The 16,188-nt window shown below is 38.1% G+C and overlaps 1 protein-coding gene across 1 annotated transcript in view; it reads left to right on the forward strand.

Annotated features, from left to right (window-relative positions):
* LOC109833325 overlaps window positions 13,573-16,188 on the forward strand; it is a 10,098-nt gene continuing 7,482 nt past the window's right edge. Inside the window, exons 1-2 of the mRNA XM_020400962.1 lie at window positions 13,573-13,686; window positions 13,823-13,860. Coding sequence (XP_020256551.1) covers window positions 13,573-13,686; window positions 13,823-13,860 — 152 coding nt within the window. The remainder of the gene's footprint in view (window positions 13,687-13,822; window positions 13,861-16,188) is intronic.

Raw genomic sequence — 16,188 nt, forward strand, 5'->3', positions numbered from 1 at the left:
AGGTCTATTAAGCAGACAATGTTTACTAGTTGAAACCACTCAGAGATTATTCCTCTATATGTGCCCCATGCGAACGTGTAAGGTTAAAATCTCTGATAAAACACTTTCGATGATCGTGTGGCATATTAAACGAGGATATTACCCCCGCTGTCTTTTCTAAGGACAATGTAACTTGTGTTGTATAAATGAGATGTGGAAAATTTTTATCCACTTGCGCTCAAAAATAACTATGAAATTAACATAGATAAGTTCACTCTAAGTAGTGACAATCTAGACAATTTGATCACCAAATCCCTTAATACATCAACTTTTAATTTTATGGTATCGTGCTTGGCCACCACGGTATGCATAGACTTGAATGTTTGTTGTCTTGAGAGGGAGTGAATTATTTTTCAGAATAATCCTGAAGATCAAACCCCGAAGGCGGTGGCTGTAATCTTTTTTCCTTAGCTAAGTTTCTGTCCCACTGGGTTTTCTTAGCCAAAGGTTTTTAACGAGGTAGCTTATGCAACACAAGTTTGGATCCCGAAGATCTATAGTTGTACCTTTTTTCTTTGCTAAGTTTTTGTCCTGCATGGTTTTTCTTAGTGAAAGGTTTTTAATGAGATAACTGATGTAACAGAAATAATATATGTATGTCATGTACTCTTTTCCTCGACTAGTTTTTCCCACTGGGTTTTTTCTAGCGAGGTTTTTAACGAGGCATTGACATCACGAAGTAATGTCCAAGGGGGAGTGTTAAAATCTAGAAGATAAGATGAATGTGGACATTACTTGAATATAGACAATTAATTAGGTGACTCTTCATTAGCCCATGTCATTTAGTCTTCTTATTATCCATCTATATAATGTATGTCATGGACTACAAAATGTATAGAGGAATGATGAAGATGAATAAAATAAGATGATCACTTTCTCCCTATCTCTTCTTTTCTCTATTTATTTGCTCTTACATTTCATGTTCGATTCTTACTTATGATATGTGATGTATGTAGATATAACAACAAGATTACAACAAGACACATCATTACTAAAATTGATTTATAATTTGATTTCATTATTGACCACTTGTAGTTAAGTAATTTTTGCCGTTATATGACATATTTTTTAAATAGAGGCTCGTATTGTTAAATATAATAAAGTTTTAAATGATTACAGCAAGACTTCGATAAGACCATCAACTTTAAGCATTTGTCAAAAACCGCTTAAATGCGCGAGTCACAATTTTTTTCCTTGCAAAAATATTGTCAGGATAAATTTACTCCTCCTTGTGAAAACTACATTTAACACTGCTCTTTGTTTTTTTTAGGAGTGTTGGGGTGTTAGGGGGGGGTGAGGGGCTGGTTATGGGGTTGAAGGTGGGTTTCTAAAGACCCCTAAACTTATAGGTGAGTTTTCTAAAGTTTAAAAAGGTATGGTGGACTATTTCATAATCGTCTATAGTTAAGGGGGTATTTTAGTATGTAGTATTTTTTTTACGCCTAATTTATTATCCTTACCATCATATGGGTCCTGGCTCTGTCACCACCCTAATGAGTTATATTGCAATGTCTTAGGCAATTGTTGGATAGCAGGTTCCTAATATGTTTCCTAATTTGTTTTGGTAACAGGTTATTAGGATTCCTAATCTGTTTTGGTAACATGATTCCAAATCTGTTTTGGTAACAGGTTATTAGGATTCCTAATATGTTTTGTTTTTTGTTTTAATATTCCTAGTATGTTTATGATTTTAAGATTTCTATATATACGGAACAATTGGAAGAGAGAATTGAGAAGAAAATTAGGGATATTTGGAGCACAGAAAAGAGGTATTTTCTGAGCTATTGGTTAGGGTTTTGTTTGGAGGGAATTAGAGATTTGTTAGTGAGATTAATTGGTGAGTTTGAGTACTTTGTAATCTTAGTTTGTACTCTTCTTCTCTATTAGAAAAAAACCCCTATCCCCTTCTTGCCCCGTGGACGTAGGTAACTTGTCGAACTACGTTAAAATTGGTTGTTTGTGTTTGTGGCATTGATTTGGTTCGTTTGACCTTCTTTCGGCGTTTGTTTGATTTGGTCTCTCGAAGCACATCAGTTTGGTTGTTTGGCTTCCGCAGTGCTCAAAAAGTGGTATCAGAGCTCGGGCTACGCTTGGGCTATTTGAAGGAGTAGGTCGTTTTAGAGGCTCGCCTAGTGCTTCGTTTGGTGATAAAGGTGGGATCTTTTTGGTAAATACTCTATCTTTTTTAGTTTTGGATCTATTCTTCATTTGTTCCGCATTTGTTTTGGTGCTTTGAGAAAGATGGTTGGGAAAGAAGGAGTTGTGGAGGGTACTTCCGGTGTGAAGACCATCCAAAGTTTGAATATCCACTCTATGAAGATAGATGTGGAGAAGTTTAATGACACAACAATTTTGATCTTTGGAGATGTGAAGTCTTGGATACATTCAATGCGCAAAATTTGGAAGATACTTTAGAGTTGGATGGGAAACCGGACGACATTGAGAAGAAGGTTTGGAAAAAGATGAATAGAACGGCGTGTGGTGTGATTAGATCTTGTTTGACTCAAAATTTAAAATATGATGTGATCAATGAGACTTCGACTAAGAAGATTTGGGAGATCCTAGAGGGTAAGTATTTGACCAAGAGTGTAGAGAGCCGCTTGCATTTGAAGAGGATACTTTATTGCTTCTAATTGAAGAAGGGGACCTCCATTGGTGATCACATGAACCACTACACGAAGCTTTTTACGGATTTGGCGAATGTAGATATGATGATTGAAGATGAGGACAAGGTATTGTTATTGTTGAGTTCCTTGCCTGATGAGCAATATGAGACCTTCGTTCTTACTCTTATTAATGGGAAGGCATCTCTTTCTTATAGTGAGGTCACCGCTGCACTTGTAAATTATCAGCTTCGAAAGAAGGATAAGGAGACTTCAGTTGAGCCGATAGCGGGGGCATTGGTCGTAAGAGCAAAGAGTCCAAACCGTGGTAGGAGGTCACAGTCTAGAAAGACACATCTTGGAGTTCGTAGGAATCAGTGTGTCATTTGTAAAGAGGATGGACATTGGAAAGCCGAATGCCCAAAGTTGATTGATTGAGTCAGGAAGAATAAGGGGAAAGCTATTCAAGTTTCAGAGGTGAATGTTGTCAAGGCTAGTGGTAATAATTCAGATTCGAATTCTTCGGGTTACTCATTATGTGCACTACCGTCAGTTTGTGTTGCCGACTCTACAGAGTGGATGTTGGATTCGGGTGCTTCTTACCATATTTGTCCTAGGAGGGATTGGTTCTTCAGCTTTCAGGAGTTGGAAATAGGGGAGGTCGTGCTCATGGGTAATGATCATGAATGTCCTATTGGTGGTATTAGTACCATTCGGATTAGGATGAGTGACAGAGTGATCAGGAGTTGGTTGGAGTGAGGTTCGTTCCTCAGTTGAAGAAGAACATTATTTCACTTAGAGTTTTGGAGGCAGCAGGCTATAGGGTGACCTTGGTCGATTCACGTTTGAAGATCACATTGGGGTCTATGATTGTGATGAAGGGCGTCAGGAGGAATAGTTTGTATTATTTGATTGAGAGCATAGTGTTTGATAGAGAGCTGACGACTTCTTTGGATTTGGCTAGACTGTGATATTTGTTGAGGCTGGGTTATTTGATTGGTTATGTCGTGCATGGTTTGTTGAAGAGTGATTTGACCTATAGATTGAATTCCTTTGAGCACATTGGTATGAGCAAGAAGACCGAGGTGGAGTTTGGTACTTCTATCCATCGATCGAGGGGTCTTTTAGGTGATGTTCAGTCAGGCATTTGTGGGCCTTCCAAGGAGGCATCATTAGGAGGTAATCGGTATTTGGTTTCCGCAGTTAGGGATTGTTCTAGGTATTGGTGGGTTGCAATCAGGTCACATTGGTGTGAAGTCCTAGAAGTCAATAATAATTAGAAGAAGTGTATTAGCAGAAAAGTAACCCGTCGTTCTAGCTTTGATAGGGGTTCTTTTTTGCATTTATGCCGAGCTCATAGCAGTTTGAGACACTTCATTGATGTGGAGAGGTTGGGGCGACGAGATGAGATGACAGTTTTGATGGGTCGTTTTTTACTGGAGGGGGATCGGCGTTGGTTGTCGAGCATTGGTTTTGGTTTTGGAGCTTCGACATATTTGGGTCATCTTGGTCATAAGTTGCTGACTGCTGCGTGTGGAGATTTTGGATCTGGTGGAGCTGCTTCAGATTTTAGGTTACGTCGGATATTTGGTTGCCCAACATTTGGTCACATCGAGGATGTAAAATTTGATCTGATTGCACGTTTGGGATTCAGAGGTTCGTTTGATTATCAGTTAGGAGCTTCTGATTTTGTTCTGAGTAGGTATATCACATTTGACTCTCGGCAGATGGAGAGTGTTGATCAGATCATTGGGATATCGCAGCGGGTGGAGGGTGATGCTACTTCACATTAGGTGAAGATTACTCTACATACGATCCAGATCATACTGCATCGTTTAGGATTCTAGCTGAGGTGACACAGTTTGGAGATCATTTGGATTTGGATGCAGATGATAAGTTGGTTTTGGATTCGAGTGCAGCTGGTGGACATATTTTGGATACGGCCATTGGTTCACCTCAGGTGGAGGTGTTTGATTTGTTTCAGTTTAGGGCCATTTGGAACGCTATCAGTTGCAGATCTGTTGGTGATATTGGTAAAGAGTTGTAAACTTTTCTATTTGATTGAGGGCCTTTGGAGGCCGTTTGGGTGAACTACGTGAATGCTTGTTTCCTTGGGCAAGAGGATACGTAGGTAGTCATTTATGATGTAGCCAGTTTGGTGAGTTGATATCGATATTTGGAGTTTGTTCGCATTCTCGTTTGGGTTCTCGACTTGTTGTGGATTGAGTCTGTTGTCGTGGATTTTGTTCCACTTCGTACTGGACGCAATAAGTGAGACATTTGGTTGGTATTGGTGTCGGCTCAGTTTTAGGAAAACTTCGCCGAGGTGAAGAATTATTGGATAGCAAGTTCCTAATATGTTTCCTAATTTGTTTTGGTAACAGGTTATTAGGATTCCTAATCTGTTTTGGTAACATGATTCCAAATCTGTTTTGGTAACAGGTTATTAGGATTCCTAATCTGTTTTGTTTTTTGTTTTAAAATTCCTAGTATGTTTATGATTTTAGGATTTCTATATATATGGAACAATTGGAAGAGAGAATTGAGAAGAAAATTGGGGATATTTGGAACACAGAACAGAGGTATTTTCTGAACTATTGATTAGGGTTTTGTTTGAAGAGAATTAGAGATTTGTTGGTGAGATTAATTGGTGAGTTTGAATGATTTGTAATCTCAGTTTGTACTCTTCTTCTCTATTAGTGAAAAACCATGTCCCCTTTTTGCCCCGTGGAAGTATGCAACTTGCCGAACCACGTTAAAATTGGTTGTTTGTGTTTGTGGCATTGATTTGGTTCGTTTGGCTTTCTTTCGACGTTTGTTTGATTTGGTCTCTCGAAACACATCGGTTTGCTTGTTTGGCTTCCGCAGCGCTCAACACTACTATTAATATAGTGAAAGACATAAACACGCAATTCTTGATATATGTTTATAACTATGAGAAAGGAGCACCCATGCAATTATTCTCAATCGGAGCTCAGCATGTTGCCTGAGTAATTGGAAAAATATGTCCTAAAATTTTACTAACTAGAAAAATAAGTACCAATTATACATATACATAAAGAAGAATAAAAATATTAAAATATGTACATCAAAATTATATAATTTATTAATATTTATCAAATCAATAACCATCTATATATCCATTTGTCAAATTTTCAACGAGTCCATGATAGAACTCATCCAATTTAATTGATATGATACAAAAAACCAACTAATGGTAGAGGAAATTTGGATTAGTGATGGATAAGTCCTCCTTTTCAATTGTAACTAAAACGACAAAAATGTTATTTTACAATAAGTGGTCTTTTCACTTTTCTTTAATTCTATATTATTCTACATCATTCAATGTCTTAAGAAAAAGGAGCCCACATAATTGAATGTTTTCTTCACATGATTCATTTATACTAATGCATAAAGAAAATCAATGGAGGATTTTAGGTTTAAAGACCAAAATGCACACTCTCTATAAAAAGATAAAAGTATCTTCATATATATTTATTAATGCAAAAATAAAATATTTTTATAGCATGTGCATTTGCACATGTCAAAGTTCTAGTAATTGAGAAAAAAACTTAATTATGGACCAGCATTATTAACAAAAATTAGATTGTGGAGGCATATATCAATTTGAGCCCACAATACCTCGCAGACCAAAATCTCTCTCCAGGAGATATATTCTTTTCGGAAAATGATAATTATATTACAATAGTTGTAATCTTATACTATTAGACACACAAAAACTAGGGTTCATTGTAACTCATAATTTTTTTTACAATTTACTAAAAAGGTCTCTTTTTCTTTGTGTTGAAAAGTATAAAAGTAGCATAATTGTTGTGTAGAGTTCTACTCATTCTCTCATGCACCATATACCAACAAAATGCACTAGTTCCCAACTAAAAAAGAGTTGTCACCCCAAGTATACGTATAGCTACATTTTTCTAAAGGGTTATTTGCATTTTAGTGCCCTAAATTTTACACTATTTTTTATTTTGTTGCCTTAAAGTTTATCTGATATTTGGACAATAAACATTTTACATTTTTTTAACTTTTATGTCTCATTTTTTTAAACACTTTGATGTACGAAAGTTTGGAGTATCAAGGTTTAAAAAAGTGTGAACTTAGGGTATTAAAGTAAAAAAGAATCATATACATTGGGATATCAAAGTGTCCGAAAAAATCTTTAGAGTACTAATTAAAAATGTGTAAACTTTAGGATATAAAAGCGTCAAATGAAAACTTAGAGCATCAGAGCTAGGAAAGATGTAAATATTAAGATATTAAAGTGCAAATAACCTTTCTCTAATTCTTTCTAATTTTATTATTCAACAAAACATTTTCTCCCCCAAAGCATGAACTGTTCCATAGTGGGTTATGATTCATGCCACCATACACACAAGAATTTGCCATCTTTAGGAAACTATACTCAAATCGGCATATTTTAGAGCGTCTAACATCTTTGTATCAATCAAAGTATTCTAATACTGCCTTGTATAACTATTCTCTGCACACTGATTCTTGAATTATTTTTTTTAAAATATTAACATTGTCAATTTATAATACAAAATATTAACATTGTCTAAAATATTTTTTTTAGAATTATTTTAGATAGTCACTTATCCTTTGACTGGACATCCTTATTTCCTCATCAGGAGTTGCATCTTTCATCCTTGGAAGCTCCTTTCTCAGAATCAGAAATTCAAGCAGCAGTTTTCAGCATGAATCCTAATAAGGCACCAGGCCCTGATGGGTTTTCATTTCTGTTTTATCAAAATTTTTGGAATGTTATAAAGCATGATCTTATCAACATTATGAATTATTTTCATCAGGATCCATCCTCTCTTCACAGAGTAAATAGAGTTTTTATAACTCTCATTCCTAAGCTTAAAGACAGTTCCTCAATTAAGGACTATAGGCCAATCAGTCTGATCAACTGCTTGTTCAAGATTTTCACCAAAATTCTTGCTTCAAGGCTATCACCTTCCATGTGTTCCTTGGTTTCTCTAACTCGGTTTGCCTTTCAATCTGGGAAATCAACATTAGACTCTATTATGATGGCTAATGAATTAATTCATTTCTGTTCTAAGAGGAAGAAAGAAGTTTCAATGTTGAAAATTGACTTTGCAAAAGCATTTGACTCTGTCGACTGGTCCTTCCTCATTGATCTTCTTAAAGCAAGAGGCTTTGGTCCTAAATGGTGCTCATGGATCTTTCATGTTATTTCCTCATCCAGCTGTGCTGTTTTAATTAACGGATCTCCCACCAATTTTTTCACCTGTAAAAGGGGACTTAAGCAAGGTGATCCTTTATCACCGATATATGCTTTTTAATATCTCAGTTGATGTCCTTAATAGAATGCTTATGAATAATGTGGAAGAGGGAACTTTATCTAATCTTGGTATTAAGGAACCTTTAAATCATATAAGGAGTTTGCAATTTGCGGATGACACAATTCTTTTCACCAAGAGCTCTTTCAAAGACATATCTGTCTTAAAAGTTATTCTTTATATCTTTGAAGAGCTATCTGGTTTGGGGATCAACTATTCTAAATCATCTTTGACATACTTTGGTAAAAACTCTCAAAGAGGAGCTTCTTTAGCGTCTGCTCTCAATTGCAAAGTCCAATCTCTACCCATTAAATATCTTGGTTTACCTCTTAAATATGGGAAACTATCAAAAACAGATTGGCAACCATTGTTAGACAATCTCCATAAAAGACTTGCTTCATGGAAGAGGAATTATTTGTCATTTGGAGGAAGATTGGTGCTTTTGGATTCAGTGCTTTCATCCATTCCTCTTTATTTCATGTCTTTTTATAAATTACCTAAATGGCTTATCAAAGATATTGACAAAATCAGGAGGAATTTTCTATGGACAGGAAAAGAAGAAACTAATAGAGTAAAGTGCCTGGTTAGTTGGAAGAGGGTTTGTCTAAGTAAAATTGAAGGAGGTTTGGGAGTCAAGAACATTGGTACTTTCAACAAAACACTTTTATCTAAATGGTTATGGAAATGTCTTGATAGAAATTCGTTTGTTAGCTCTTTTCTTAATCATTTATACTTGAACAGAGGAAAAGTTCTTCAGTCCTTCCGTCCGAACCCCCTAAACTCATCTTTCTGGAATGATGTCATGGCTGTTAAGGAGGATTTCTTTCATCATGTTATATGGTTACTTGGATCTGGTGAACAAATTCGTTTTTGGGAGGATAAATGGACAGGCAATAATTCTCTTGCTAGTCTTTTTCCATCCTTATATAATCTCTCCTACTCTAACAATTCAATTGTTAGAAGTCAAGGATGTCATCAGAACAATAGCTGGCAATGGAGACCTTTGTTGAGAAGATGTATATCGCATACTTCTCAAACTGACAGAGTCGAGCTTGCACATATGTTAAGGAATTACAAGATTTGTAATCAGCCTGATCAACCTAAGTGGTCTCTTACAACAAATGGAACCTTTTTAGTTAATTCTCTATACAGATTTCTTATTTTGAGAGGTATCAAATCATCTTTTTACAATCTGTCTTGGAACCAAATCCTGCCTAGCAAGGTACAATTTTTTACATGGCTTTTATGTCTCAATAGATTGAACACCAAAGAAAATCTTCGGAAAAAAGGCTGGCAAGGCAATTCTATTTGCTCTTTTTGTTCTCTTCAACTGGAAACTAGAGACCATCTTTTATTCTCTTGTCCGTTATCTAAAAAGGTCTGGGATCATTTCAAAAATTTCTTATTTTCATCTCAAGGGCCATCTTCTTTTGGAGACTTTATTCAAATCTTGGTGAAATTACAACATACTAAAGGAATTTTATGGCGTTCTATCTTCTCTTCAATATGTTGGAATATTTGGATTGCAAGGAATAAATATCTTTTTGAGCAAGCAAAGTTCAATCATATATCTATCGTTAACAATGCAATCTCTTGTTTATATGATTGGTCAGGTTCTAAATCTGGTACAAAAGCTCAACAAGTCTTGGATATGCTAGAAAGCAACCCTCTTCCTCGAAGCAGTTCTTAATTATGTTGTTCAGTCTGCTTAGATAGCTATTAGGGAGAGTTCTTCTTGTATATTATGTTTGGTTAGATTTTAATACTTTTGTAGCTTGTTAGACATCAGTACTTTAGTTCATATAATTATATGTATGGCTAGCTTTGGTTCTTTCTTGTATCTATGTCAACGGTGAATGACGGCAAGGCCCTTTCTTCACCTTCATGGATCCCTGAAAGAAGAAGGTCATACATCCCTAGTCATATGGAACTAAGACTACTGTTATCTAACATCAGGATACATTTCGTATCCATACTTTTGTACAAAATACTTTATCTTTAATTGAACAGGGTATATCCCTTGTTTTTCCATCAAAAAAAATACAACTTATGATCGTAACTCAAAATTATATTCTCCTCTTGAGGTAACTGTCCGTAACTTCGGCTCAGATTCACATTATCCTTCTTAATTATTAAAATTTAAGAAAATCACCTATATCTACTATTCAATCAACGTAGAACCATTCATGCTCTTTTCTATCCAATTTTCAATCCAGAAAGTTATAGTTTGACAATTTATACTTACATAATTTTTTGAACATTGGGATTGAAGATAAATAATGCAAATTATTTCTCATTTTAACTTTGATTCCTCAAGTTGTGTTTTCACCCAAAAATACCCCAAAAGTCACTTCAATTTTCACTTTCAAACCCCAAAGTTCTTTTCTGCCCAAAATTACCCCAAAGTTCAATAAAATTAATTTTGAGACATCAATGTTCATTTATTTGATATCCTAAATTTTACAAAATTTAGTTTGGATACACAAAGTTTAATAAAATTTTAACTTTGGCACGCACGGTCCAAGAAAGTTAAATCTATGTAGGGCAGTAGAGGTAAAACCATCAAATTATAAATTTTTGGATGGAGAACACAATGAACGGTTATATGTTGATAGAACGATAGACAATGAATGCTTTTCTAAAATTTGAGTAATTAAGGGTGATGACGTGAAATATGATTAATGTAGAATTGGGAACTACGGCGAAGAAGTTTAGGCAAAAAGACGATGGGCAGTTTTTGGATGTTACACGATCAACCACGAGTGGCGCGCCGGTCGACCGTGAACGTGCTGTTAGTCTAAGTGTAGACCCAAAGCTGAAGTCAAAGCTGGAATCAAGAAGATGAAGCAAAATAAAGGAAACAGGAAAACTATAGTGCGTCGACGCGCAGGTGCTGCTCGACGGTCACCGCGATGGTCTGCGGGTCGACCGGAGATACATGTAGGCGTTTGTTTCTGTCGTTAATCGCAGTCGACCGCGACTGGTTCAGGCGTCGAACCGTGACTGGTTGCGGCGGTCGACCGCGATCGGAGTTGGCAGTTAATAATATTTTTTGAATCTGTTTAGGCTGGGATGCAGTATAATATATATATATAAATATAATATATATATATATATATATATATATAGTATATAATATATGATATATATTAACACACACACACATATATACATACATATGTGTGTGTGTGTGTGTGTGTGTTTTCTAGGGCTAATTAGAACGTGAAAAACCATCAGAAAGAGAGAAAAGAGAGAGAGAATCTCAGAGAGATTAATCTCTTGTTTGAGTGCTTGTATTCCTTCTTCAATTAATCAAAGAGATTGTGTGGTGTGGCTCCCGAGGAAGTAGACACGTTGCCGAACCTCATTAAATTCGTGTGTTCTCTCTTGTTCTTATTTCTGCAAGTTTTTATCTTTGATTTGCGGTGAATTTCCTTCTTGCTTAACTTTCTAACAAGGTCCAGAAGAGCAAAGGTTCGATTTGATTGTTTCGAATCCCCAACAACTGGTATCAGAGCTTCGTTCAGAAATTTGTGAGAAAGCCATGGTAGAGGAAATCAAATCTAAGATCGAGAAGTTTAACGGTTCAGACTTCGCCTACTGGAAGTCACAGATGGAGGACTATTTATACCAGAAGGACTTGTATCGCCCGTTAATAGGCAAGGATAAGGGACAGAAGAAAGAAGAGTCAGACAACGATTGGGAGATACTGGATAGGAAGGCTCTAGGGCAAATCCGGTTGTCGCTCGCCAAGACAGTAGCCCATAATATCTTGAAGGAGAAGACGACGGTAGGGCTTATAGAAACGCTCGTGAAGATGTACGAGCAACCGTCTGCAGCAAACAATGTGCATCTGATAAAAACTCTTTCCAACCTCAAGATGGCACAAGGACGATCCTTCACGATGCACCTCAGCGAGTTCAACACGATTGTTGATCAGCTTATCTCCTTAGACATCACGTACGATAATGAAGTGCATGCCCTTTTATTACTATCGCAGTTGCTAGATAGTTAGGTAGGTTGTGTGACGACAATCAGCAATTCTGCAGGGAATGAAAAGTTGAAGCTGAGTGAGGTGGTCAGTATGATTCTATCCGAGGAGGTTAGAAAAAAAGCGTCTAAATCAGAAGGTTCAGGTTCAGCCCTAAACTTCGAGCAGAGAGGCAAAAGGCAGAAGAAAGGGAACCAGAACATAAATCAGTCGAAGTCAGTGAAGAAGAGGGGCCTATCAAAGGAAAGTGTTGGCACGGCGGCCAGGAGGGCCATATGTCTTCAGTCTGCAATAGTCCAAAGAAGGATGTGGGTGAGCAGGAGGCTCATATCGTGCAGGATGTTTTGATCCTTGCTATGGATAGCGATTCGAATTCTTGGATCATCAACTCAGGAGCCTCTTTCCACACTACTGCTAATAAGAAGCTTCTTCAGAATTATGTAGCATGGGACTTTAGAAAAGTGTATTTGGGTGACAATGAGCTCTGTAATATTGTTGGAAAGGGCGATGTGCAGATTTAGATGAAGGGTTCTAAGTAGAACATGAAGAACGTGAGACACATATCGAAGCTGAAGAGGAATCTTATTTCAGTGGGATAGCTTGGAGCAGAAGGCTATGTTTCGATATTCACATGGGATTCATGGAGAATCTCTAACCGTACAATGGTAGTTGCCCGAGGTAACAAATTAGAGACTCTCTACCCCACCTCATATGCGAGTGACACCCTCGCAATTGTAGCTAGCAAAGAGAGTACAGGTCTCTGGCATAACAAGCTAGGGCACATGAGCAAGAAGGGGATGAAGATCTTACATTCATAGGGAAAGCTAACCGGGATCGACTCCGTGGAAGTCGGGATTTGTGAAGACTATATCTTTGGGAAGCAGCAGAGGGTTAGTTTCCATAAGGGTGGAAGGTCACCTAAGGCTCAGAAGCTAGAGTTGATTCATACAGATATATGGGGCCAGCTAGTGTGTTTTCTTTTGACGGTTTAAAATACTATGTCACCTTTATCGACGATCACTCGAGGAAGGTGTGGGTTTACTTCATGAAGCACAAGTCAGAGGTGTTCGGAGTCTTTAAGAAGTGGAAGGTCATAGTGGAGAACGAGACAGATCTGAAGGTGAAGTGTCTAGGATCAGACAATGGTAGAGAATACGAGCTGGAGGAATTCAAGAGGTTCTGTGCTACGAATGGTATTCGCTTAGAGAGGACTACTCCAGGGACGCCGCAGCAGAATGGTATTGCGGAGAGGATGAACAAGATCTTGACGGAGCGTGCCAGGAGCATGTGATTATATGTAGGTCTGCCTAAGACATTTTGGGCGGATGCGGTGCATACGACGACTTACCTTATTAATCATGAGCCATCAGTTCTGTTGGATTTTGGGATTCCAGAGGAGGCTTGGAGTGGAAAGAAGATAAATCTCTCACACTTACGGGTATTTGGTTGCATAGCTTATATTCATATCAGTGACCATGTTAGGGACAAGCTAGAGGCTAAGTCACAGAAGTGCACATTCATTGGATACGGCATTAATAAGTTCATGTATCATCTTTAGGATGAGAAGAATAGGAAGATCATCAGGAGCCGAGACGTCATATTCAATGAGGAGGTGATGTACAAGGACAGAGAAAATACCAAGGATAGCCAAAGCAGTGGGAGCAGCATTTCGAATGCAGGTGGATCCGAGTACATGGATTTAGAGGAACTTTCAGATAGGAGTGATGATGTTTGTTCTGACCGAAGAACGGAGGAGGCTCCAGGTGCAGAAAAAACTACCCAGGGCGTGGAACTTAGAAGTTCATCCAGGGTACCCAAATCAAATTCTAGATATCTTTTATCTATTGATCACTTATTGTTAACAGATAGCGGTGAACCGGAGTGCTATGAGGAGGTTATGCAAGTGAGTGAATCTCAGCAGTGAGAGCATGCAATGTAGGAGGAGATGGATTTCCTACTCACTAATAAGACATGGGAATTAGCCCAGTTACCTGCACGGAAAAAGGCCTTGCATAACAAATGGGTCTACCGGGTCAAGCAAGAGAGTGATGGAAGCAAGAGGTTTAAGGCCAGATTAGTTGTAAAAGGATTCCAGCAGCGGGAAGGAGTGGACTACACGGAGATATTTTTCCCTATTGTAAAGCTCACAACCATCAGGGTGGTGTTGAGCTTGGTGGCTGCAGAAGATCTCTTCCTTGAGCAGTTAGATGTGAGGACTGTATTTTTTCATGGTAACTTGGATGAAGAAATCTACATGAAGCAACATGTTGGTTTTATTGAAGAAGGAAATGAAGAGATGGTGTGCAAGCTCAACAAGAGCTTATATGGTTTGAAACAGGCTCCGAGATAGTGGTACAAGAAGTTTGATAACTTCATGCAAAATAATGGCTATAGAAGATGCAATTCGGATCATTACTGCTATTTCAAGAGGTTCGAGTCCAGATTTATTATATTGTTATTATATGTTGATGACATGTTAGTAACAGGACCGTGTTTAGAGGAGATAAACAGTTTGAAGAAGCAACTGGCAAAGGAGTTTGCAATGAATGATCTGGATGTAGCAAAGCAGATTCTAGGGATACGAATCAGTAGGGATGAAGCTAAAGGGACACTGAGGTTTAGCCAACTTGAATATATCGATAAGGTACTTCAGAGATTTAATATGCAGAATGCTAAGGTTGTTAGCACACCCCTTGGAAGCCAGTTCAAGTTATCTGAGGAGAAATCACCTAAGACAGATGCAGAAAAAGAGCATATGATCAGGGTTTCATATTCTTTGGTCATTGGAAGTCTCATGTACATGATGGTTTGCACGAGGCTGGACATTGCTCATGCAGTGGGAGTTGTGAGCAGGTTTGCTAGTAATCCAGGGAAGCAGCATTGGGAGGCTGTAAAGTGGATATTACGGTACTTGAGAGGGATAACGAACAAGCCACTATGTTTCAGGAGGAAGGAGCTGGTGCTGCAGGGATACATGGATGCGGACTTCACCGGTGATCATAATACAAGGTGAAGCACCACGGGGTATGTTTATACCTTAGTGTCGACATCAGTGAGTTGAATCTCACGTCTACGAAAGATTATGACTTTATCCACAACCGAGGCTGAGTATGCCGTGGTGACTGAAGCAAGCAAGGAGATATCTGGTTGAACGGGTGCTTGGAAGAGTTGGATCTGAAGCAAGGGAGAGGAGTTCTTTATTGTGATAGCCAGAGCGCTATACATCTTGCCAAGAATCCAGTTTATCATGCTAAAACAAAGCACATTGATGTATGTTATCATTTTATACACTCGCTGATTGAAGACGAAAAGTTACACTTAATGAAGATTTTAGGGAGTCAAAATCTGACGGACATGTTGATGAAGGCAGTTACCATTGAGAAATTGGAGTTGTGCACAACTTCAGTTGACCTTCATGGGTAGAAGATGAAGGTAGAGCTATACTAGGAGGATCGGCAAGATCGTTGGGATGTTGATGATTGAAGAAAGGATTTTCCGGGGAGGAGAAGATACTTGCGAAGAAGGAAAGAGTTCGGGTGAACTCGCTGATGACGCTTTGGTCTCTAATTGGGAGATTGTTAGTCTAAGTGTAGACCCAAAGCTAAAGCCGAAGCTGGAATAAAGAAGTTGAAGCAAAACAAAGAAAACAGGAAAACTACAGTGTGGTCGACCGCGGTGCTCTCGGCGGTCAACCGCGAACGTGCACGCGACTGAGAAAGTCTCTAGACTTTTTACGGTCGACCGTGATGGGTTCTGCGATCGACCGAAGATATCCTGTAGGCGTTTTGGGTTTCTGTCGTTTATCCAGTCGACTACGACTGGGTCGGCGGTCAACCGTGAGTCGAGCTGATAGTTTCCTAATCTGTTTTGAATTTCTAGGCTAATTAGAATGTGAAAAAACCATCAAAAAGAGATAAAAGAGAGAGAGAGAATCCCAGAGAGATTAATCCTTTGTTTGAGTGCTTGCATTCTTTCTTCAATTAATCAAAGAGATTGTGTGGTGTGGCTCCCGAGGATGTAGGCACGTTGCCGAACCTCATTAAATTCGTGTGTTCTCTCTTGTTCTTATTTCTACAAGTTTTTAACTTTGATTTTTTGTGAATTTCTTTCTTGCTCAACTTTCTAACAAGGTCTGGAAGGGCAAGGGTTCGATTTGATTGTTTCGAATCCCCAACACGTGCACAGCACAGGAGTTGGTCTCTAGACTTTTGGCAGTCGACCGTATCGGGTG

Source organism: Asparagus officinalis, chromosome 1 (genome assembly GCF_001876935.1).
Source record: "Asparagus officinalis chromosome 1, Aspof.V1, whole genome shotgun sequence".
Classification (NCBI taxonomy): Eukaryota; Viridiplantae; Streptophyta; class Magnoliopsida; order Asparagales; family Asparagaceae; genus Asparagus; species Asparagus officinalis.